General features: G+C 43.3%; 1 protein-coding gene across 5 annotated transcripts in view; it reads right to left on the bottom strand.

Moving 5' to 3' along the window:
* Positions 1 to 22,908, bottom strand: part of MAST4 (microtubule associated serine/threonine kinase family member 4) — a 514,811-nt gene that overhangs the window by 17,059 nt on the left and 474,844 nt on the right. For 3 of the 5 annotated variants that reach the window (XM_070412101.1, XM_070412097.1, XM_070412099.1), the window contains 10 exons: positions 21,844 to 22,052; positions 19,961 to 20,099; positions 18,500 to 18,632; positions 17,496 to 17,661; positions 15,569 to 15,670; positions 9,508 to 9,630; positions 9,209 to 9,321; positions 6,802 to 6,929; positions 6,186 to 6,421; positions 1,717 to 1,917 (listed from right to left, as the gene is read on the bottom strand). In XM_070412101.1, the coding sequence (XP_070268202.1) occupies positions 1,717 to 1,917; positions 6,186 to 6,421; positions 6,802 to 6,929; positions 9,209 to 9,321; positions 9,508 to 9,630; positions 15,569 to 15,670; positions 17,496 to 17,661; positions 18,500 to 18,632; positions 19,961 to 20,099; positions 21,844 to 22,052 (1,550 nt within the window). The remainder of the gene's footprint in view (positions 1 to 1,716; positions 1,918 to 6,185; positions 6,422 to 6,801; positions 6,930 to 9,208; positions 9,322 to 9,507; positions 9,631 to 15,568; positions 15,671 to 17,495; positions 17,662 to 18,499; positions 18,633 to 19,960; positions 20,100 to 21,843; positions 22,053 to 22,908) is intronic. The other 2 variants (XM_070412098.1, XM_070412100.1) reach the window with 1 other exon arrangement.

Genomic DNA, 22,908 nt, shown 5'->3' with positions numbered 1-22,908 from the left:
GTGAAACAGAGAAATTTGAAAGGAACTCGGTTCACAATCCAAAACACCGATTCTGCTCCCTTTTCCTTGTTTTATAAGCAAACGCCTTGTCATGTATAGTTCATATCATTGTTCCAGCCGTGTGAATCTACACAGATTTCCACTGTTCATGTGAAACTGTGCGTATGTTTGAGAAAAATAATAATCTACAAAGGATGCTGCGGTTGAAATGTGAGCTCAGCGGGAGCGAGGCTATGGAATGCCACGCTGCGGGAGACACAGCAGGGTGGCGAGTCGCCGTGGGGCCACAGGAAGCTGAGAGCATCCGTACCCTCACTCGTTCCCATTCTGATGTCTGTGCAAAGCAGAACAATGAGCTAAACGTGCCACTGCCCATGCCCCTTCACTCTCTGACCTCATGCGGCCCCTCGGTGTTCTTTTGCTGGCGACCTCCTGTCTATTCAAAAGACATACGCTGGTGGGCGGGGGACTTCAAAACATGCAAGCGAGAAGAGGATGGGGTGGATCTGCAGATCCAAATGGATGGAAAGCCAGGCCTTGGATCAAGCATGTCAAACTTGCGGCCGGCGGGACGCACGCCTCCTTTAAAAGGCCCGCCGGCCATGAGTTTGACATGCTTGCCTTGGGTCCTTTACCTCATGATGGTTTCCCTTATCTCCCCAAGTTAAATAGTTGCCCTGCTTTGCCCAGATGCGGGCTTTCTCACCAGCTTTCAGAAGTGACTGGGCCACTCCACACTTACCTTCCCGGCGGCAGCTGCACTGGGGCCACTGCCTTTGGGTACAACAGTCACATAAGCTAAAGGGGTAGGGGTTTGCTTTAATGGTGCCAAATGGATGCCTCCCAGCAAACAGAACATTGTAAGGTGAGTGCTACCCCCAAATGAGCATTTGTTTATATCCGGTTTCTTTCTGCACCAATTTCAAAAATGTAAACAATCTCTTTTATACATGGTCTGGATTCTTCCACGTGCAAGCCATCTGCCATAGAGTCCAACTGCCTCTTTCACTCTACACGCTGTCGCTTGAATGATAAGCCACAATCAACCAGCAGGTGCATATCCAATCTCTGCCAGTGGAATTACTACCGACTTAGTGACTACTAGAGGCAAAACCAAGTTGTGAAAAAATACTGCAATTCAATAAAACCATAATTAACCCCTGTTTTCTAATATAGGGTGGAAAATGATTTGACTACCAGTAGGAGGAAGCATAGCTCAACAGACAGGGCTGGGAAAACTTATAATTTCAGTGCTGTCTGTGACTTTTTGCATCCCAGAAATAAAAAGGTATGTTTTCTCTGTCTATTTCCTCATTAATTAGATGAAAAAACTAGACTCAGCTTTCCAACACAGATGCTGTAAACAGCTCTGTAAAGTATATAAATGAGCATAGTGTAGGGAAGAAAAATTATTCAGGAAGGAAATTTATCCCTTAACCTGGAAGGGGAAGGAAAGAAAACAAGTAAAAGAAATAAGGCTTTGTTGGGAGGGAAGGCTGCCTCATCTCCTGATGCAGGAAGAAGGGAGAAGACGTGAGGCCCACTGCTCTCTGGGAGCTTGGGGGCCTGCAGGAGGAGCTCTAGTGAGCTGGGCTGGGACCCCTTGCTTATTGCTCTAAGCAGTCCTGTACCCCAGTCAGCATTCCACATTGGGGGGGGGGGGGGGGGTGTACATGCACAAACCACACAAGGTCATGCGAGTAGACGCCGAGCTACCTCCTGGGATCATGAGGGACAGAGCACTGGCGGAAAGGGACTTGGTGACTTTCCCCGCGATTTTCTTTTTTTCTGTGCTTTCTAAGCGCTGCCGAGCCATGTGAGAAGCGGGTTCACTGGGTGGCTTGGAGGGATTATCTGTATTGTCCACACACTCGCTTCGTCCATTTATCTGATCCAAGTGCTCTGAAAAACTGCCAACTGCACAAAGAAGAAGGGATAAACACGTTCAAGAAAAATTTGGGGTAGGAGAGGAGGGGAAAAGGGAAGAGAGAGAGAAGGAAGGACGAACGCTGGGAAACATACTCCCACGTGGCTCTTGATCCAGACGGTGTCAGCAAACATAAAAAACACAACTGGTTTGAGAAAGGTGACGTGGAGAGGAAAGATGAAAGGGGTTTCATTCTACTTGAATATGCCTGCTAACATCAATGGCTCCGTTTGAGTAGAATAATTACTTTCTAGAATCTATATTTCACAACCCTCGTCTGCCCCCCTCCACCATGCTATGAAGTAAGCATCACTTTTATGCACACCATGACCTCCTACTGTATACTGTCCTCTGATAGCAATGATCCTCAGTAGGAATGCTGGACATGTTGGTTTTTGATATCTGGACGTCATTTAATCATGTCATGTCATGTCATTTAATCATGAAGTAAGCCCGTGTAATCCCTACCATCTTCCTAGTACACACCTCACACTAGGCTTAGGTATGTAACTTACAAAAAGTACCTAAGTGTCTCCTTTGACTCCTCACCCCTTTCATTCTCTAAGCTCCTTGTAAATTTCATAGGACAAGACAAAGGTATTACTGGCTACGTTACTCAGTGGCTCACTACTCCTTTCTGGCTTTTACTCTAGACCAGTGGTTCTCAACCTTCCTAATGCCGTGACCCTTTAATACAGTTCCTCATGTTGTGGTGACCCCCGATTTCATTGTTACAAATTAAAGCACAGTGATTAATCACAAAAACAATATGTAATTATATATGTGTTTTCTGATGGTCTTAGGCGACCCCTGTGAAAGGGTTGTTCGACCCCCAAAGGGGTCGCGACCCACAGGTTGAGAACCGCTGCTCTAGACAGTGTGCTGCATGCTGATCTGCCCTCAAGTGAAGAGACCAGTGGGAAGAGGCTCCCTTCCCCTCTACGCCAGCCATGCCCGCTTTTACATCTTATTAACCTTTCTTGTTAACCGGAGGAGATATTTTTAGTTAAAAAAATGAGAACTTCCTTCAGCAGAGGATGATCAGAGATTATAACCTCATGGGAGGGTGCAGAGATGGACAATCACTGATGTCGCTCAGGTGACTGCACAGTCCAGAAGGAAAAATGTTCTTGTTCAGAGTGAGGTGCTGAGGCCCCCAGAGGGAAGTTAAGTGGCCACCCTGGTCTCTACTTCTCTTTCTTTCACAGGCTACCAGTGTTTTTTGCTTTTTTGTTGTTGCTTTATTTTTTATTTTTAAAATTACTGATGCTATATCTTGTGTTGTTTTTTTTCAGAAAAATAAATGCTTATTTCATTTTTACTTCTAAATGCTAAATTATGAGCCTGTGCTTTAATAAATCATCCAAACTATCATCACCTTAAGATATCTAATCCATACAGAGAATTTAATACCATTATAAATGATCTTTTGAAAGACCAGCCAGCACATTTTAAAGTGCTGACCATAGGACATCCTTTGCCTTGAAAAGTGCTGTGTTTAATTAGACTTAACTAACACTTCTGTCACAATGCTACCTACACACCACTCGAATGCACAGTTGAAGTTTGGCCCTAGGTTACGGGAGGTGGCACAGACTCCAAAAGGGGGTGCAAGTTAAGGCAAGCCTGGGATTTGGGAGAGTGGGCTAGGGCACAGCACTGTCCGTGGCCACCTACTGTGCGCGGGTACAGGAAAAGATGCATGGACTTCCATGCAACACCCATCTGACCGACAAAGGAAGACAATCTTAAGGCCAATACCAACAGTCTTTCTTTATGCCAAACTCAATCTTGCTTAACAGTATATCAGTTCCATTCATTCTAAATAAAGAAATCCATTGCTGAAGGACTTGATAAAAACTGCTTCACAGATCAAAAATCTCATCTCAACAACCTCAAGCTAACTTCAAGGTAAGGTACACACTCCCTTCCCCTTTCTAATTTGGTTTGGATAAGATCACTGACGACTATAAACCGAAAAGCTGAATCTCCTGACAATGAATACTCCGTTGGATGCAATGGGGCACTACTTCAGGACTTTTACTTTTTTCTGATCCACATACAACGTAGTCATGAAAAAAGAGAAACCCTTCCCTAAAGACCAGAGTGTGAACAGAGAGTGTCCCCTTGACCCTCTCTCCTCTCGCCTCGCCATCGCATTTCACAGCACTGCACCGAGCACGTGCCTCCTCTCTGCCAATGGCGGATAATGTCACCTTAATGTTCTAGAAATGTCAAGGGTTCTTTCTTTTTGATGGTGGAGCAATATGAAAATCAACAAATTTAATTTTCCTGCAGTCACGGCTTTCAGATTCCCTAATTACCCTTGGCTATGAGCAAATCAGCTCATCTCTCTATTCTGTGCAGCCCCCAAGGTCTTTGATTATTTTTAGTGAGTGTATGGGGGAGCCAGAGAGAAAGGTGGTTTGAATCTATTAATCAAAATGCATGGCAGGACCTAGGCAGACTTTTTTTTTTTTTAATTATGAAAGTCATCTATCAAATGCTTAGACACCGTTCCCCTCCCTTTCCTCCTACCTTTCTGATAGTGAGTAGGCTGAAGAGACTAAGAGATCATCAGCAATTCACCGTATTAAGAATAAGTTTTAAATGCAGGTAAATATACTCTATTCAGAGTAAGAAAATAAACTTATAAACAAATACAGACCTTAGTAACTAGAAATATAAAATACTGATTTGATTACCAAGATGAACTAAAAATGGTCAGGGATCCTAGATTACTATGTTGTTTCTACACTATGAATACACTGCTATTCTCTTGGCTTTATAGGATTTGGACAAGTGGGATTATCCTAATGGAAACAGAACTAAGGTGACCAGGGGAAAGAAAAAAAAAAACCCACATTATTTCCCCCCACGATAAACTATAAGTACATATGAAGTTCCTCTATAGAACTAAACTTTTTTTCTTATTTATTGGTTTTATTGGAGTGACATTGGTTAATAAAATAATATAGGTATCAGGTGTACAATTCTGTAATACATCATCTGTACATTGTATTGTGTGTTTTCCACCCCAAGTCAAGTCTCCTTCCTAGAACCAAACTTTTTAATGAGGCTAAAATAAACCCACCCAAACAAACCTGTTTTCTTAAAGCAATTTTTTAAAAATTACACTATGAATATTTAGTTAGTTTAAAAAAATGTTCATGGAAAATCTTGGAATCATTTATGGTTAGCAACATAACATATTGAATATGGCTTAATGAAAACATTTATGACATGACAGCAACCCTAAGCCACATCCATGTGTGTGTGTTTTTTAAAGAATAAATGCACATTGCTCTGGGGAAGGATATGCTATGCATAAAATTTTTATAAACCAAATAATATTTTAAATTCACCTTAAGGGTTTGCTCTGAGGGAAGTGAACGTTTGATTATCTAATGAGAACGCCTCCGTTTGTAAGGGCCAGCAAGTATCTATGCTACAGTAAACATTAAAAACACACAGGAAGACGCCATTCCTGTTGGCAGGGAGCTCTCTTCACGCAAAAGCAATGTGACCAAGTGCTTGCATAGACAAGGCCCACGCCCTCGGGCTGCCTCCCGCACAGTCCTAGTTGCCTCAGGAGTTCCTCACTCCAGTTACCAGTCTGGGAAGGCGGCTTCTGTCTGCAGTGGGGTTGTTTCCTATGCACATAAAGCACCAATCTGGTAGGTATTTCTGACTCCCCTGCCCTCTGGGTTCCAGGAGCAGTAAAGCCATCCTGCATCTCCCAGCTGTAGGTGCCCTGCTGCACTGGCTCAGAGTCTAGTGCAGAGAGCTGAGTATTGGGTTTGGCCCCTTTACAAAGCCACTATTGCAACACAAGGGGAGAAACTGGCTTCTGCTCTACTGCCTTACAGGTGATTTACGGCATCTTTTAGGGTAATTTTGACCATTTGACTATCCGACATTGTCCCTTATCCTAACTGTGAGTTAGATGCAGCTCCCCAAGACCTGCCTTTGCACCAACACCAGAGGTCATGCTTCCTTGGTATGTCCTAAACGTCACCCCAGAAGCCCACTGACCCAGCTATGGAAGCTGAGGCCGGCTCGCAGGTGAAACTGAAGCAAGGATGGTTTGCTGCGTGGCCATGCACTCAGGAGGGTCTGACACATCTGATCTTAGTTCTTAGAGCTCATCCACCAAGCCCAAGAAGTTGGAGTCTAGTAGCATGAAACACTACCTGGCTAGGCCAGCCCCAGGATGAGGGGGTGATGTTTGGGTGGCAGGCCCCAGCCCAGGGCTTACCTGACAGGGTAGAGCTGCTGATGGTGCTGGCTGGGGTGGTGACCTCAGGCTCCTCCTGAGCACACTCGGCAGGAGGAAGGACTGGCTTCTCTGGCTCCTCGCGGAGGTCGCTGGGGCAGGGAGCAGCCTCATCTGGTTCTGCCTCGGCTGAAATAGCCAGTTTGGGAAGCAGGCCAGAACTGAGCTTATGTCTGTTGCTTTCAGTATCTGAAGAGGTGGATGTGGATAACTGTTGCCTTAATTGAAAACAAACAAACAAACAAAAACAAAGTCATGAATACATACATACCCGGACACTGTTCAAGGTGAATTTGTAAGAAACCAGGTACACATGGAACTTAGATAAGCCTAATGAAGACATGTCTAGTGCAGTGGTTCTCAAAGTGTGGCCTCCAGGCCTGCAGCACCGACATCACCTGGGAACGGGTCACAGATTCACTCTCTCAGGTCCCCCTATCCTTCTCCCTCACCCCCAGGGTCTAGGGGATCAGACACGGAGGATGGGCCCAGCATCCTGTGTTTTCACAGGCCTCCCGGCGATCTGATGCACACTCAGGTTTAAGGACCACAGCTCTAGCAGCTGCGGCTTATGTTTCTTAACAGGCATTTCACATACATTTCAGAATATTCCGAACTCCAGCTTAACGTTTCCGTGGATGGCAAAGTGGTACTTTTGGTTTTGTCCCCAGGGTCTTCCTTCTCTTCTCCTGCATTCTGAGTTATTCGATCTATGCTGCTGAAAACCTGGAGGGCAAAGAGTCAGTGCTTATTAATATTGTCTTGAAAGAGTTTGTCAGAAAAAAATACCCAAATCTCAGGAGCCAACCCTGAGAACATGACTAAAGCATGAACTTGGACTGTATCCAGAAGGTACTTTCCAATGCTGTTTACTCGGTCCTGAGATGAATGGTCAACGTGTAACTTTTTTTTTTTCTTTCTTTTGGAGTAGGGAGCTATGAATGCATCAATCTCTCACCATATCCCGAATGAACTTTGTAGCTGCAAACAAAATCCATAGATGCATTGGGGTTTCTAGGCCTGGAGATCGATGCACACCTTAGATTACTTTTTAACCATGAAGTCAATCGGCAAAAGAGAACCAGAGAAAAAGATTTAATGACCACCAGGTAGAGGTGGGAAGAAGAAAAATGAATTGGAATTGCATGCGAAGAGGAGGATAAATGACTTGTTTCAGGTATGTGTGAGGTGGAGTGGTGGGGGGGGGGATTCAGTCCATATTTGGTTGTGAGTCAGAGATATTAGTTTGGCTTATAAATTACATGCACAGTCAGGCAGCTTCCTATGTTGGCACTGGGATTTCTGCAGAGGATCAGAGCTGAGAAATCGAAGACCTCTGCTGACCCACAGGGAAGATGGAAGATAACCAAGGAAGCTGAGAGCCCAGCCCAGAAGGCACTGCCTACTGCCCAGCTCAGCCTTTCGCCACTCTCCTGGGAACAGCTCTTACATCATCTACATTTACTGGGGTTAGGAGGAGCATGGCCAAGAACAGGAGACAGCAGGAAGGAAACAGAATGGAGGGGCTGGCTTTGATGGGCAGAGGACAGGTGCTGGGGAAAGTCAGCACTCAGTGATGTCAACGCTCGGGTCCTGGCTCGGGGCACACCTGCCACCATACCCTCCAGGGAAATCCCCACCTCTCCACGTCCTTCCTACAAATAGGGAGGGCTGTGCTGGCCCCTTTGCTGGTGCAGTCTCGGTAGTCACTTAGAAAAAGGCGCAGAACACTAAAATCACTACATGCTACAGAAGAGCTAAACAGCATCCATGCAAAATGCCAACGCCATGGCCAAGGCACAGCTGCCGCAAACAGCAAAGGGAGGCAGGTGCCTTCTAGGTCCTCGTCCATCTTCCCAGGGCCCCGCTGCCCTGTCTCGGAAATATCAGGTTTCTTGGTTTTGATTGCTTGTTTTAATCTTACCATTATCAGAAAAAAGGCAGCATCTTTCTCAAACATCAATTTTATCATCTTCTATCACAGTGGTCGGCAAACTCATTAGTCAACAGAGCCAAATATCAACAGTACTTCTTCAAAACAGACTCGCCCAGGCTGAAAACCGACTTCTGCACATGGGCCACGAAGTTTCAATCGCACTGTACATGCACCCGCACGTGGTATTTTGTGGAAGAGCCACACTCAAGGGGTCAAAAAGCTGCATGGGGCTCGCGAGCTGCAGTTTGCTGACCATGGTTTTATCATTTCCAAAAGTTTAGCTTCACTTTTAACGGCCACTTTAATATAACTTACATTTTCTATGACTGGTTACCAGGCTTTCAATCAACCACCCCCAAGGGTCTTGGCTTATGTCAAGGACTAAGCCTTCTCTTATGAGTTGTAATCCATACAGAGTGAAGGCTCTGCATACACTAGCCCAGTGGTCGGCAAACTACCACGGCTTGCAAACCGCGGCTCGCAAGCCACATTCGGCTCTTTGGCAAAATACTTGAGTGTGGCTCTTCCACAAAATACCGACTTCTGCGCATGGGCCATGAAGTTTCAATCTCACTGTACGTGCGCACCCGCACGTGGTATTTTGTGGAAGAGCCACACTCAGGGGGCCAAAGAGCCGCATGTGGCTCTCGAGCCGTGGTTTGCCGACCACGGCACTAGTCCAACGTTGTTCATTACAACATGAAATAAAGGGGTGGGTGCCTCCACAGCCTGGCACCAAGCCACACCAGGGCACGCAAGGCGAAATCAGCACACATATAACTATACTGTACTCCACTGATGACTGTGAGTGGCAAGTCTGTGTCTCCAAGAAAAAAGATATAAATTTGTGGAGAATGAAACTAGGAAATATACTCCTGAGGGGTAGGGACTCTGGATTATCAAGATGGTGGGTTCACTTTTGCTAAATAAAAAGGAATTTTAAGTACAGGAGACCCCAAGCTCCAAAATACTGCGGGTGGTTTTGACAACTGTTTAGGAGTACCACACATCTGGCCAGTGGCAGCGTCCCTCAGAGAGAGCCTGCGTGTTTGTGCCATATTTCACTTACTTTTGAGAACCTATGTGAACATGAGGAAAACTGCCTTATTTCCACGTTGAAGTCTTCATCATTCGTGTCATCTTCTTCCTCCGTCTCCATGTGGTGATACTTCTCTGACCGAGCTGCAAGAAACGTTTGGGAACAGTTCCAATTACTCAGGATTTCAGGTTTCAATTTCAGTATTTTAATGATTCCTTTCTGTACCAAAGCAACATTATGTCTAAGAACTCATGGGTTCTAGACTTGGAGGGTCCTATGAAAAGTAGAGATAATTTTCTGCAATGTTTTATGTCAGGTAATGCACGTACTATCAAAATAACTCGTGTCATCTTCAGATTCCAGTTGGGGAATAAATTCCGCCTTCTGTCTCAGCAAACTGTTCCAGTCTAAGGATCGGAAGAAGCGATGTTGTTTGACCTCATATGCGCCACCTGGGGTGGGGAGACGTGGGGAAGGACAGAAGCGAAAGGGTTAAACTCTCATCCAAGTAAAGGGACATAAGTGTTTTGAAGAACAATACTCACCTCCCCCCGCCCCCGCAACCCTAAAATCAACCCACAGAGAAAAATGTCATGGAAATCTTACTTTCTCATTCCTCAACCAAAACACCTCCAAATCCCCCCATACTTTATCAGCAGATTTGATGTTGCTAAAAGCAGCTGCCCTGCCATGGCTCTTCATTGTTAACTTTTCCAGGGCTTTTTCCATTTTTCAAAGGTTAATGATGTGGCCACTTAAAATCACATTAAGCTGAACCTGGGGAAATGGACGCATGTTGGCCCCAAGCACACTTGCTCATTACAAGCCCGCAAAAATTCTAACAAGGCACAAAATGTGTTCACAGCAATATTTCCTCTGGAGGTTGGGTTAATAAAGATGAATTTTTCCCTAAATAGTATATAATGGTTACCATTCAATTTTATTGGATTGCTCATTAACATAGGTAGGAATTAGATTCTGTGGATTACAAATTCTTAACTAAGAAACAGGAAACCCATTTGATAGGTTTATAGTGCATTGAATGAAAATCAATCACAATTCCTAAGTTTTAGGCTTCTTTTCCTAACTCAGCATGATAGTACAATTCAGTGAAATAATGTTTTTAATTCAGTTCATGATTTCAAAGAGTGATTGTGAAGGGCAGGTCCCATCAAAATATCACACTATGCCCATGTGAAGAGAAGGTGCACGTGCTATAAAGTCAGAGTATGAGAATGAGGCCGCTGCCCTGCCACAAACACACACACACACACACACACACACACACACACACACACACTGTTGGTAAGGGACATAAGGTAGAATGGACCCTGAAAAACCACCCAGAAAAGAGAGAGATTCTCCCAACACTGATACCAGGGTCTAGTCAGCCTCCCTGCCAGGAGATGCCCTCTGGGTGTGATGTAAATGCTTTGCTAATGCACTTGTCACCCACGCTTTTCCTCCTGTCCTCAGGGGGCCACAGGAGGAACAGAATGAGAAATGCAAGATGGATGAATAATGGGTGTGGGTCTTGGAGTGGAGGGGGGGGTGCTGTCTGCATGGTTCGAATGGGGCTCTGTCCCCAGCAGTCCCCTCTGGTCCACAGTGCAGGTTAGACCTCTAAACCCAGCCAGGGAAACTAGTCTTCTGAAAACAATGGAGTAGAGAGAAAAGAGCAGAGTGGGAAATCACCCCCAGAAGCGGAAATGGGTTCTTCTTTACAAAGCATTTGATTAGAGTCTTTATCCAGGTCGCATGCAGGCCTTACCCATGCTCACAGCACAACGCTGAAGTCGCATGCTGCTGACAACAGCTAAGTACTGGCAGCGTCACCAGAGGCCTGACAAGTACTGCACTGGAGACCAGAGGCACTGCGGTTCCTTTAACCCGTCACTGAAAGTAACCCCCCACAGTAGGCACAATCAACTCCATTTCTGGGTAGGGGAACTAAGAGTAAGCAACAAGAAACTGGACCACAATCCCCTGAGAGTAAGGTTTAGAGGGCTGGGCGAGGTCTGACTGAAAACACCCACGTCCACCTTCTGTGCCATAAACCATTGGTCATATAAGAGGGTGTGTGTGTGTTTTAGTTCAGATCCTGCCCTGCCATCTTTCTTGTCTTCTTTGCAGATGGATTCACAGTTGCCAATCCTGGGGAACGGAGCCGAAGAGCCTATTCCTGAGGCTGCTGTCATGGCACCTTTGCACAGTCCAACTCCAGTCCTCCATGCACCGGCTCTCATCCAATCAACGTCCCGAACGCAGCTGCCAGCCACATTTGCTTTTAGTGCTCTCATCTCAGAGAAGTTAAAGGGCTTAAATATTTATCCAACTTCCTCACTGTGTCAAGGACAACTTCCTCATTGAGTGGCCCACAGAGTCAAGCCCTACTTAGTGGTCACCACACGTCACGCTGCAACGGCCATCATTTCAGCTGCTGCTCATATGGCCACACCAAATGGCAGCGCTGATTTACCCAGAACAGCACAGTTCCCTGAGCCTAGGGCTCAAAGGGCACTTCTGAACCACGTCCAGAGTGTCTGCTTTTCACTCCCCTGCCAGCCACCCTTTGGAGCACAAGCTGGTGAGAGTATATGACAAACGGGTCTTCCCCAACGAGTCAGCCAACTGCTGACCCAGCTCACACTTCTCACCGGCTGGCCTTTGTGTCCCACTGAGAGAAGGGTGCTTATCCCTGGGTCTTGTTTCTCATGAACTTTTGGAGAGATGGGGAGCAAAACAATGAAAAGGACACACTGGGGGAAAATTATCTCTCGGCTAAACTGTTGGCACAATAAGGGTGACGGCATGATGAGCCAAATGCAATCATCGGACACAGGACTCATGCAAATGACGCTCTCCTAAGAATTCACCGGGTAGAGAAGTGAAACCAATCACTTCTTGAGCTCCTATTATGTACTAGGTCAGTGGTTCTCAACCTTCTGGCCTTTCAAATACAGTTCCTCATGTTGTGACCCAACCATAAAATTATTTTCGTTGCTACTTCATAACTGTAATGTTGTTACTGTTATGAATCGTAATGTAAATATCTGATATGCAGGATGGTCTTAGGCGACCCCTGTGAAAGGGTCGTTCGACCGCTAAAGGGATCGTGACCCACAGGTTGAGAACCGCTGTACTAGGTTAATGTACTAGATACCTTCGCAAACACGTTTGCATTTAGTCCTCACAAAACCCCGTGAGATGTATAACATGCCCCTTTTATAGATTAGAAAACTGAGATTTGGGGCAATGAAGAAACCACTCCAGACCTCCAGTACATGGTGGGAGTCCATGGTCCATGGGTAGAAGTTGGTCACATCTGAGCAGCTCTAAAATCCAGTGAGCCAGGCTGCCACTCAATACTCTACAAGTTCAAAAGTCCAGTTCAAGTTCAACAAGTTCCCAAATTGCAAGTTATGCCTTGGCACTAATGTTCTCCCTTGAGTCTTTCTCTCCTTTCATGCAAGTTTCTTAAACATCCATTATGGTCTTCACACTCCTTTTCTCAGCCTCTCTAGTCTCTCGGGCAAATGTGCATTTGCACATTTTCACGGTGCATTATTTTGCCCGCTAAATATGCATTAAATCCAAAATGCTGTCACTGGAGGCAGCATGGCAGGCCCGAGGGATTCTCAGCCTCTCCCTCCGAGCTCTACTAGACGCACTTCTTGACCATGCTGAGAGCTTGGGCAGGGGCTTTCAAATATCTCCTTTGAGCTTGTGCTGGGAGGTTTGTTTCCCAAATTGTCAAACTGAATAGACCGAAAGTAGCAGTCAAGGAGAAAATGTACAGAGAGAGAACCTGCAGCAAGTGATAAACAAACATGGATGTGCTGACCATCACCACAGCCCTGTCTCGCTAAATCAAGGGCAATCAAGAACCCAGGTATGCATAGAGGGAAATGGGCAAACTATTAAGTGGGGAAAACTCCAACCTGACATGAACACCAAAGGGGACTCTTCAGAAAGGGTGGCCTGATGCTAATAATGATTTTGGTCAGACCTAAGACAACGGTTCTCTGGGACACTTGCTTGGGACGTACAGATAGATATGTGCATTGTTGCAGGGCGCTGTTAAAATGCCATTGCTTCTCCAGTGAGTAAAAATCACTCCTCAGAACCCTGTCCCACACGGAGCCCTGACACCAGTTCTTTGACAGCTGCTCTTATCTTTTGAACCATAAAGCATATCTGACTACAGGTCACACAGGGAAATAACAAGTTTGCTAGTCACTTCGGAGAAGAGGAAAACCAGACAGAGAGAGAAGAAAGGTAAAGGACTTTGTTCACAGAGTTCAATCAGCTCCAAGGTGGGGGAGGGGCGCCACCATTTCTTTATCCTATGAGTCCACAGGGGAAAGCATGAGATGACACACGCAGAAAATGAAGACTACGTGACAGCAGTGGCAGTGTCCTCGTGGTTCTATTGTTATCCTCGCAATGATCCTGGGAGGTGCTACTACCTGCTTCATTTTATAGGTGAGGACATGAGGCACACAAAGGGAAACAAATGGCCCATGGTCACACAGCTGAGACTTATAATTATTGATTGATTGATTGGGTTTTGTTGTTGTTGTTTGTTTCTTTTTTTGGAGAGAGAGAGAAACATTGATTTGTTGTTCCCCTTGTTTATGCACTTATTGGTTGATTCTTGTATGCACCCTGACTGGGAACTGAACCCGAAACCTTGGCATATCGGGATGATGCTCTAACCAACTGACTACCCAACCAGGACCGCAGCTGAGATTTAAACTCAATCTGACTCCACCCTTTGTGCCCTTACCTTCACTGATGCTACCTTTCCTAGTTTAAGGCACACTCATCCACTGAAAAAGGCAAAGGGGCCCGGCCGATGTGGCTCAGTGGGTGAGCATCGACCCATGAACCAGGAGGTCATGTTCAATTACCAATCAGGGCTCATGCTAGGGCTGCAGACTCAGTCCTCAGTAGGGGACGTGCAGGAGGCAGCCAATTGATGATTCTATCCTTCTATCCCTCTCCCTTCCTCTCTCTCTAAAAGAAAAAGCAAAGGAGCACATGGGACTCCAGTGAGAGACTCAACTCAAAACGGTTTTCCCAATTGAGCCCTGATTTTAAATTCTGATTCTCTAACTCAGAGTCTGTAAGATTTTTCTGTAAAGAGCCAAATAGGAAATATTTTAGGCGTTATGGGCCATCCAGTCTGTCATGGCTACTCAACTTTGCCACGACAGCATGAAGGCAGCCACAAACAATGTGAATGAATGGCATCACTGTGTTTCAATAAATCTTTATTTACAAAATAAAGATTTGGCCCATGGGTTTTAATGAATCATCATAAACTCTGGCGGTGTAGCATTCCTTACTTCAGCAAGAACAGAACTCTCCAACTAGAGAAGCTATGGGCAAATGTGGGGAACAATATGAGATAAATATTTGGAGCTGTTGCAAATGGTTTTTGTCCTGAAAAGAAGGAGGGAAAGACTCATTTCTTCCATGTTTTCTGATATTCCTATTAAAATGCAGTAGAATGAAATGGCTCAGTAAACAACCCATCAAGCCAATTTTTACTGTTGGAAATTGTGGCTACTGTCTACTGTGTGTGTTGTATGTGTTTATATTTAGTATTTAGTTTCATCTATAAAAATCTGCATAGTGAGGTGGGCTGGGACTCTATCTTGGGATCTCTAAGTCTATTTATCCAGAATATCAGAATATAAGGAAGAAAAGGAAAAGAGGAAGCAGAAATAAAATAAAAAACTGGTAGCACAACTGTCAGGAAAAATAATCAGCAACTAACAAACCTATTATCGCCTTAATCCTGAAAGTCCAGAGTTCTCTAGCCTCTTGCTTTGGCCTTGGCACTGATCACCACAATGGCACAGTGTGGTCCAACCCCAGGCACTCCTTCCCAGTAATCAGTTCAAAGCCTGTAGTTAATAACACGCTGGGTCCAATCTTTCTGGGAACACAGATTTTTTTAAAAAACTCCAAACAAAAAAGCTGGACATCTCTAATCCTCTGTTTTGAATTATTTAAGACCCATGCTTTTCAGGACCGAAGAGTGACATGGACTTTGAGATTTTTCTTCCAGAGAAATGTTATTCATTGAAACAAATTAAGAATAATTTCTGCTTTGCAACAACAACAACAAAGACGAACAAACAACACCACCCCATGCTCCTAATGTGTGCACTGCTCTGAGTCAGAAAAAAAAAAATCCAAAATACTATTGTTATAATGTGTTGTGGTCATGTTCTACATCAACTAACAGATGTTTCCTAAGCAAAAAAAAAAAAAGAGAGAGAGAGAGAGAGAGAGAGAGAGAGAAACACAAACCTCTGAGTGTTCCACACAGACATTATTTCCTGCATATTAGCAAAATTAAAGCACATGTGCTCTAACCTGTTCCCAGTCTCTCCAGGGGGTTCTGCCTGAGCAGCAAGGTGATCAGATCTTGGGCGTCTGGCGGTGGTGCCTCATCCTTCTCGGGCCAGTTGATCTCATCTAGAAGGAAGGGAAGTCGTTTACAACTTTATTGCTCAAATGGTGGTCCATGCCCCAACATATGGACGTGCCCTGGGAGTTTGTTAGAAAGGCAGGCTTTCAGGCCCCACCCCAGACCCACTGAATCAGAGAGAGCATGTTAACAGGCTCTCCGGTTGATTCCAAGGCTCAGGCAAGTTTTAGAAGCCTGTTTCATAAGACACAAAGAGCACAGCTTTCAGCAAGGCAGGGAGACACTGCTCAATAAGCGGTATCTTTCCTTCACCTTGTTGATTCATATTTCTTTGGTGAAAATGGCTCACAACAAATTGCTCTTTCTAGTTATGAAAAGGACGTCATAGAGTGGCAACTCTAAACACCTGCATTTCAGGTAGTCACCCATTCAGGGATCATTTGAGTAAGGCTTTCTCTCCTACTATCCTCAGCCATAGAGTTCTGCAGCTCCAAGAAGCAAAAAGTAATTTCGTAAATGTAACTATTTCCAGAGACAAAGGAAAGGTCCAAATGCTAATGCCAAAGAAGAAAAAAAAAGTTCAAAGTAATCATAGTAATGGAAGTATTTAAAATCTGTCATAAATATTAGACTATGTTCTACATTCTAAAGGCATTTGCCTAAAGATAGGTATGCATGCTTGTGTGTATGGAAATGCAATAAAAACATGAGTTATTTCTGTGTGTGCCTGCCTCTAGCTTCCTCTGCTGCAGTTTAAATCTGATTTGGAAAATAAAACATGAATATGCATCTGAGCCGTAAGGCATGGAGAACAAAGCCAGCATTTGCTGCTTGTGTTAATTAAACAGTTGATTCCTCTTGCCATTCAGGCCTTGGAATGTCAGAAAACAGCCTAGTTATAAATCCATAAACAGCTCAGATATTGTATAAAAGGGTTATTCACTGCAGGCAACTCACAAATCTACTTTGTTAAAGTTTACAAATACGCCTGACTTGCAAAGTAAATGACAGAAAATAATGCTGTGGTTAAAGGGCTCCAAAATGAATTCCCTCCCATTCCCATGGTTGGATCCCATAAATGCAGTCCAGAATGAACCAGAGGAAGGTGATGGGGATATCAGTAATGACTGACAAACTTTGAGAAAAGAGGCCTTTTTGATCTATGCTTAGGGTAAATTTATAAACACAGCAGGTAGGGTAGTAATAGAGCCTATTTAATTACCATTTAGTTCTGCCAGGAGCCACATAATAGTTAGGGTCAGCTTTGCAGGTTAAGATCTAAAGGTTACTGAATTTTAAATGAAAGATGAACAGCTGTTACAGAAATAACATTCCACCATAATAACTACCAATGAAATCATTAACAATCTGTGGATTAAATTTGCTTCCTTCCCATTCTCATTATTTATTATTTGGTAGACATTTGTTTTAGGATTTATTACATTTTTGTTAATTTCTTTGTTGTGCCTTTAGCCATTTTTCCCATTTATGTAAATGTTACCCACATTAACCTTCTCTTCGGGCACAACTTTGCTATTATGGAAAGGAAGACTGGACAGCAATGAACTCATTTGCAAGTCCCACACCAATTTCTTTTGCAGAAAAAGCACACCATAAAAATCAGTTACATTGCCAGTATATTTCCAAATTCCATGTTAACAAAACTTCCTCAGATCAATTTTCAAGCCAAATTGCTCTCTCGATATTATGAAAGTCAGTTATGTGCGATGATGAGTGAGTTCTTTTAATCTGTTGGCTAAATTGTTTGACAAAGGTTAACATTTTAGTAGTCAATTCAGTGATACTTCATAAAATTACATTAAATGGCTGCTTCCCAACAGGGGCTTAAAGATAACGCTTGATGATATTTACCACTGATGACTTGTCCAAATAGCTCTTCTGGAGTGTCCCCAAAGAATGGCACGCATCCAACCAGAAATTCATAGAGGATAATGCCCATGGCCCACCAGTCCACAGGCTTCCCATAGCCCTGCCTCAGAATCACTTCTGGGGCAATGTATTCAGGTGTGCCGCAGACCTAAAAGATGATTGCAATATTAGAATAATTGGAATATTGGACGTAAATTAAAATGAGCAGCAGGGCCCAGCATCAATTATTTTGCCCAGAGTGCACCTGCTCAACCACATGGACAAAGAACGTAAAAACAGCACTGATAAGTTGGCATCCCTAATACCAAAGGCAATAAATCCTGTAAATACCGAAGAAGGGAAGTTTACAATTCTACTCTAATGTCAAACTATCTGTAACGTGCCATTTCAAACCAATCGCTTGACCCTGATGATAGCTTTGCCTATTTTACAGTATTAAAAACATCTGTAATCCTTGAATTTAAAATCATGCCTTTTTTATCTGTCACTCTCAGTGATAGTTTTAGCATTTGTATGGCCCAAATATATTCACATCCTGGATACTTTATAAAAGCATGACAGTTGAGATGTGTTTACCGTAAGTAACTTTACAATGAACAGATTGTGGGCACATGGTAATGAGGCATGCTTAAAGGGAAATGGGCCATGGCTCGGATTTTAGCACCCGTGATTGCACGATGCATCATGAGCTTCACGAGTACTCTACTGAGACTCCTGAATTCCTTACAAAAACAGTTTTCCATTTGTCTCTCTCACACTCTTACTTGTGTGCAATTAGGCCGTTCATCTTGCTAATAGACCATAATGTTGGGGGAGGAATGGACAGTTCAAAGAGGCCCATTGAGAAAAATGGAGGCAATTTGCACTTTATTAAATGTAAGGCCTATACAGACATCTAAACCCTCGGTACTGATGTTGATTCCGAAATTCACTGGCCATGTCGCACTTTGTATTTCTCTGTAGACCTGAACAGCATGCACACTTACCTGTTTGTCTAGGAACTCGCGAGCATCCTTCTCAATATGACCCTCATAAAGATTGGTAGTCATGCTCATCAGTCCCACCTTGGATAATCCAAAATCTGTCAGCTTGATGTGCCCCATGGAGGTGACCAACAAGCTACGAAGCAGAAGGACATACATTACAACACTCACTTTGCAGCTCATTCTATTTTTTTAACACTCTCCCTTCTCTTGTCAACTGTAAGACTCTTTAGTATATAGGTGTCAACCTTATGAGAAACCCAGCCCAGGAAGAGATAAAGTCACAGGAAGCTGTCAAATGCGTGCATCTGGCAGCTGAGGGTAATTCACAAGGGAAGGCCAGAGACCAGGCCCAGCTGATCTTTGCTGGAGCAGCCACATACACTATCATCTACAACCTGAAACTCTCAGAAAATTCCAGTGTGGAACTCTGACATCTATTTTCAGAACAAGAAAACAGAAGAGAAAGGGCTACAATAATATACCATGTCACACATCAGGAACTAAGATAAGCAACCCATCTGTGACTCAAATGAGACATAAGATAAGGAATGTGGACTGGAAAATGTAGCATTGTTTCAGATTTCAACTTCTGGGTTGAATTTAAATTTCTACTCATTAGCACAAAACCTACATTTCTTATACATGCAACACATTCACATTTGACAGCTTTATGCGTTTATGTTTAAAAAATTTTTCATTTTAGAAGAAAAATGTTAATTAACAATTACAGGAACAGAGGAATTGGGGTAAAAAAGCTACTAAAAGGAAATATGCTAAAATTCTAATAGTTGTCTTTGCTCAGTAATGTTGCGCATTACTAAAACTATATAAAGAAAAATGTTTTTTTCCACTTTCCAAATTTTCTGGAATGAACATGAGTTAAATGTATCATTCGATTTTCTGCGTACATAAAAGCTATACATACTAACATGTAATGTATTTAGAGGCTTTTCAGATGTGAAGAAAGCATGAAACATTTAATAACTGGCATCAAGATGAATAACTAGTCATTTGGAGAAAAATAGTCTATCTGTGTCTCAAATCAGATACCATAATGAACTCTATATAGATTACAAATTTTTACATTAAATTATGAGTAAAACAGAATAGAATATCAAGCATATCACCTTTCAGTAGAAAAAGTTTATGTAAGTATGATAGAAACTATCCAGAAAACTAGTAGCAGTGTATGTAACTATTCACTAGTTTATAGAATAAAGCCTTTTAAAAAAACAACTAACCCTGGCTTTAAAGTCGTCTTTTTCTTTTGTCCCCTATAAGCTATTATTATAAGCATCATAGCTTTAAAGAATTACCATATATACTTTAAAATAACTCACTTGGGCACATTATGGGAAGATTTTAAAATGTGTAAAACAGCATTAAAAGAAAATAGTTTTATAGACCTAAGAAAACTTTTATATTGTGTAAAAAAAAGATATATTTCATCAGTGCACATACTTGTCTGGCTTCAAATCCCGGTGGACAATTCCATAATTGTGCAGATATTCCAAGGCCAGGACCGTCTCAGCAAAGTACATCCGGGCCATATCGACAGGAAGAGGACCCATGTTCTTCATTAAGGTAGCACAGTCACCCCCTAGGAAACACAAGGAAAAGACTGAGCAGGTATAGCACTGGCTAGGATTAAAGAAGACCAGCAGTTTAGTCTTCAGATTTTCAAAGCAGAATGGCCTTTACCCACAGGCATAGCATATCATATTCATACGTGGAGACTGTGTGTTAAGTAATCATGCTTCTCATTACGATGTGGTGTGGAGAAAATTTAGATTTTTATTCAAGAAGCAGTACTCTGAAGAGAGCAGGTTTGGCTCTGATGTGGAACTGAAAATTGAAAAACTGCTAGCATAACTTTAGGAACATGGTGACAATTTAAAATATGCCAGTGAAAACCAGAGATTTTGGAATCTGGCTGCCTGAGTTCAATCCTAGCCTCTGAGTGTTACAGGTGGGCAGATCTTAGGGAAACCCATCTTGGTTCTTTCATCAGTAATAGGATAGTAACAGTGTCATTCCTCCTAGGATTGTTGTGGAGATTAAGTGAGGCAATCTATGTAAAGATTTGAGGATATTGCCAACACACATTGAACACAGGATAAATGTTAGTTGTTAAAATAACCACAACAAAGGTTAATAAAGGAAAGTACTGGTATGGTGAAAACACTGATGGGTAGTAATCAGACAAGCTATATTTTTGTCTTATATCTACACTGAGTATCTAGTAAGTCTCTCCGCTGCTTGGGTTTCAGTTCATTCATCTGCAAAAGGAAATGGTTGGACTAAAATATATTTAAGGTTTCTTCCAGTTTCATAGTTTTGGGATTCTGTTCAAACTATTATAAGAGCTTAAATTAGATGCTTTAAAAATCGTTTTGGCCCTTGTCGATCAATTCATTTTATTAGCTGTTTATGTCAACAAGTTACTGAGAAAGGAAAGTCACAGTGACAGCACTGGCTGGTGTGGCTCAGTTCGTTGAGCATCCTCCCATGTACCAAAGGGTTGCTGGTTCAATTCCCGGTAAGGGTGCATACCCAGGCTGCGGTTCAATCCCAGGTGAGGTGTGTATGAGGCAACTGATCCAAGTTTCTCTCTCACACCAATGTTTCCCTCATGTCAATTGTTTCTCTCTCTCTCCTCACTTTATCTCTCTCTCTCTCTCTCTCTCAAATCAATCAAAAACATATATATTTTTTTAAAAGGTCACAGTGACAGAAGTGATCCAAGGCTGGGCTTCTGTCAGCTCACTGGGAAGTCAGAGAAAAGGGGGCTTGGAGACAGGTTCCAGGGGGTTATCTGGGATGAGCTGCCGCTGTCCTTTGCTCCCTGCTTGCAAGTCTCCGGGGGTCCCTTAGAGTTTAGGAGATACAGGCCTGTGGGGGCAGGCCTGTAGGGAAAGGTGTGGGCGTGCTCCCTGGAGGGATAGTACAGAAAGGATGTACTTTTAATTAATTCCTTAAGAGATCAATTGTAATAAATACTGTTATGATATGTGATAAAAATAAGTAGAAACAATCCCATCACCTGTATTCTAAATTTAATGACCAATTGAGAGGAGATAATAAGAATTAAAAGCTATTAAAAAAGAACAACAACCTTTTCCCAAATACTAGTAGCACTAATTTCCCCTTTGTTATAGTAAAGCAGGCTCCTTAAAAGCAATTATCACAAGATATTGACTGGGACACATCCATCTCCTTGCCTGGCTCCAGTTCCTGGATGAACACAGCTATAATGTCACCCAAATACAGAGAGCTTCAGCCACACCAATGAGCGAGGTGTCTCTGGGCCCAGGGGTCACGTTCTCCATGTCAGACTGCCTTACCTTCCACATATTCCATGACCATGCACAAGTGGCGCCTCGTTTCAAAGGAGCAGTACATGCTGACCACAAAGGGGTTCTCCGCAAACGTCAGGATGTCCCGCTCCACGAAGGCCTGCTGGACCTGGTTCCGGAGAAGGAGGTTCTGTTTATTGATCTTCTTCATGGCGAAGCGCTGCCGGGACTCCTTATGCCGGACAAAGTAGACTGCCCTGAAAAGGAGCATGAGAGTTGGGGTTCACAGGAAGACGGGGTGCTTCTGAGTACAGAAACCATGTGATCAGGTACTCTGTTTCAGTTCACACACCAGTTCACACACACAAGCTACGCTGGCTGCTACCAACATCCGCCCCAGGCCAAGAGCCTTTGGCTAGATTGATTTTTTTAAAAAATTCCTTCAATAAAGATCACAGGTCATACATAAGACATCAAATCCATCTTCACTGCTGAAGGAAGGAAATGTCTCCAGAGTGGGCTATTTTCCAATAGCTACCTGATGTTTTCAGTTCCACAAACAAAACAAAATCCAATATAGAAGTCAGAACAGGAGAGAATTAACAAAAGTGCATACAGATCTGGAGAGCAAGATCCTTCCTAACATTAGAAACCTGTTAGGCATGTTTCCTCCACTGACTACAGCAAATATTTTCTATGTGATACCGTTGGAATCTGCAAAAGGACCATCTCTTTTTAGAGTAATTGCCTTCCAACTTGAGAGACATTTACTTCCCATGAAATTTCCAGATAAATGAGGAGTGTATCATAGGTCAACTAAGGCTGTTTGGCAGCAAAGAATAGTATATTTCCTACCGCAAACCTTGGCATGAGGAACACCTGTACCTGGTTCAACAGAAAATGCATTTTCCAACACAAAAGGAGGCCAATTATACACTGACTGCTGCCCCATCCAACCTCTGGCCAAGGTGTCAGGCAACTTTATGGTAAAATTTGTAGGCTGCGTTGAATCTGTGCCAAAAGCCTCACTTAAATACTCCACAGGAGGGACTGAATGACCTTCCACATATTCCATGACCTTGCACTGGACTCCCTGAGGCTTTGAATGTTGTA

This window comes from Myotis yumanensis, unplaced genomic scaffold (genome assembly GCF_028538775.1).
Source record: "Myotis yumanensis isolate MYYU_CA2020_CCGP unplaced genomic scaffold, mMyoYum1.0.hap1 SCAF_4, whole genome shotgun sequence".
Classification (NCBI taxonomy): Eukaryota; Metazoa; Chordata; class Mammalia; order Chiroptera; family Vespertilionidae; genus Myotis; species Myotis yumanensis.
The sequence above is the reverse complement of the archived record's forward strand: the minus strand, read 5'-3'. Positions and strand labels throughout refer to the sequence as shown.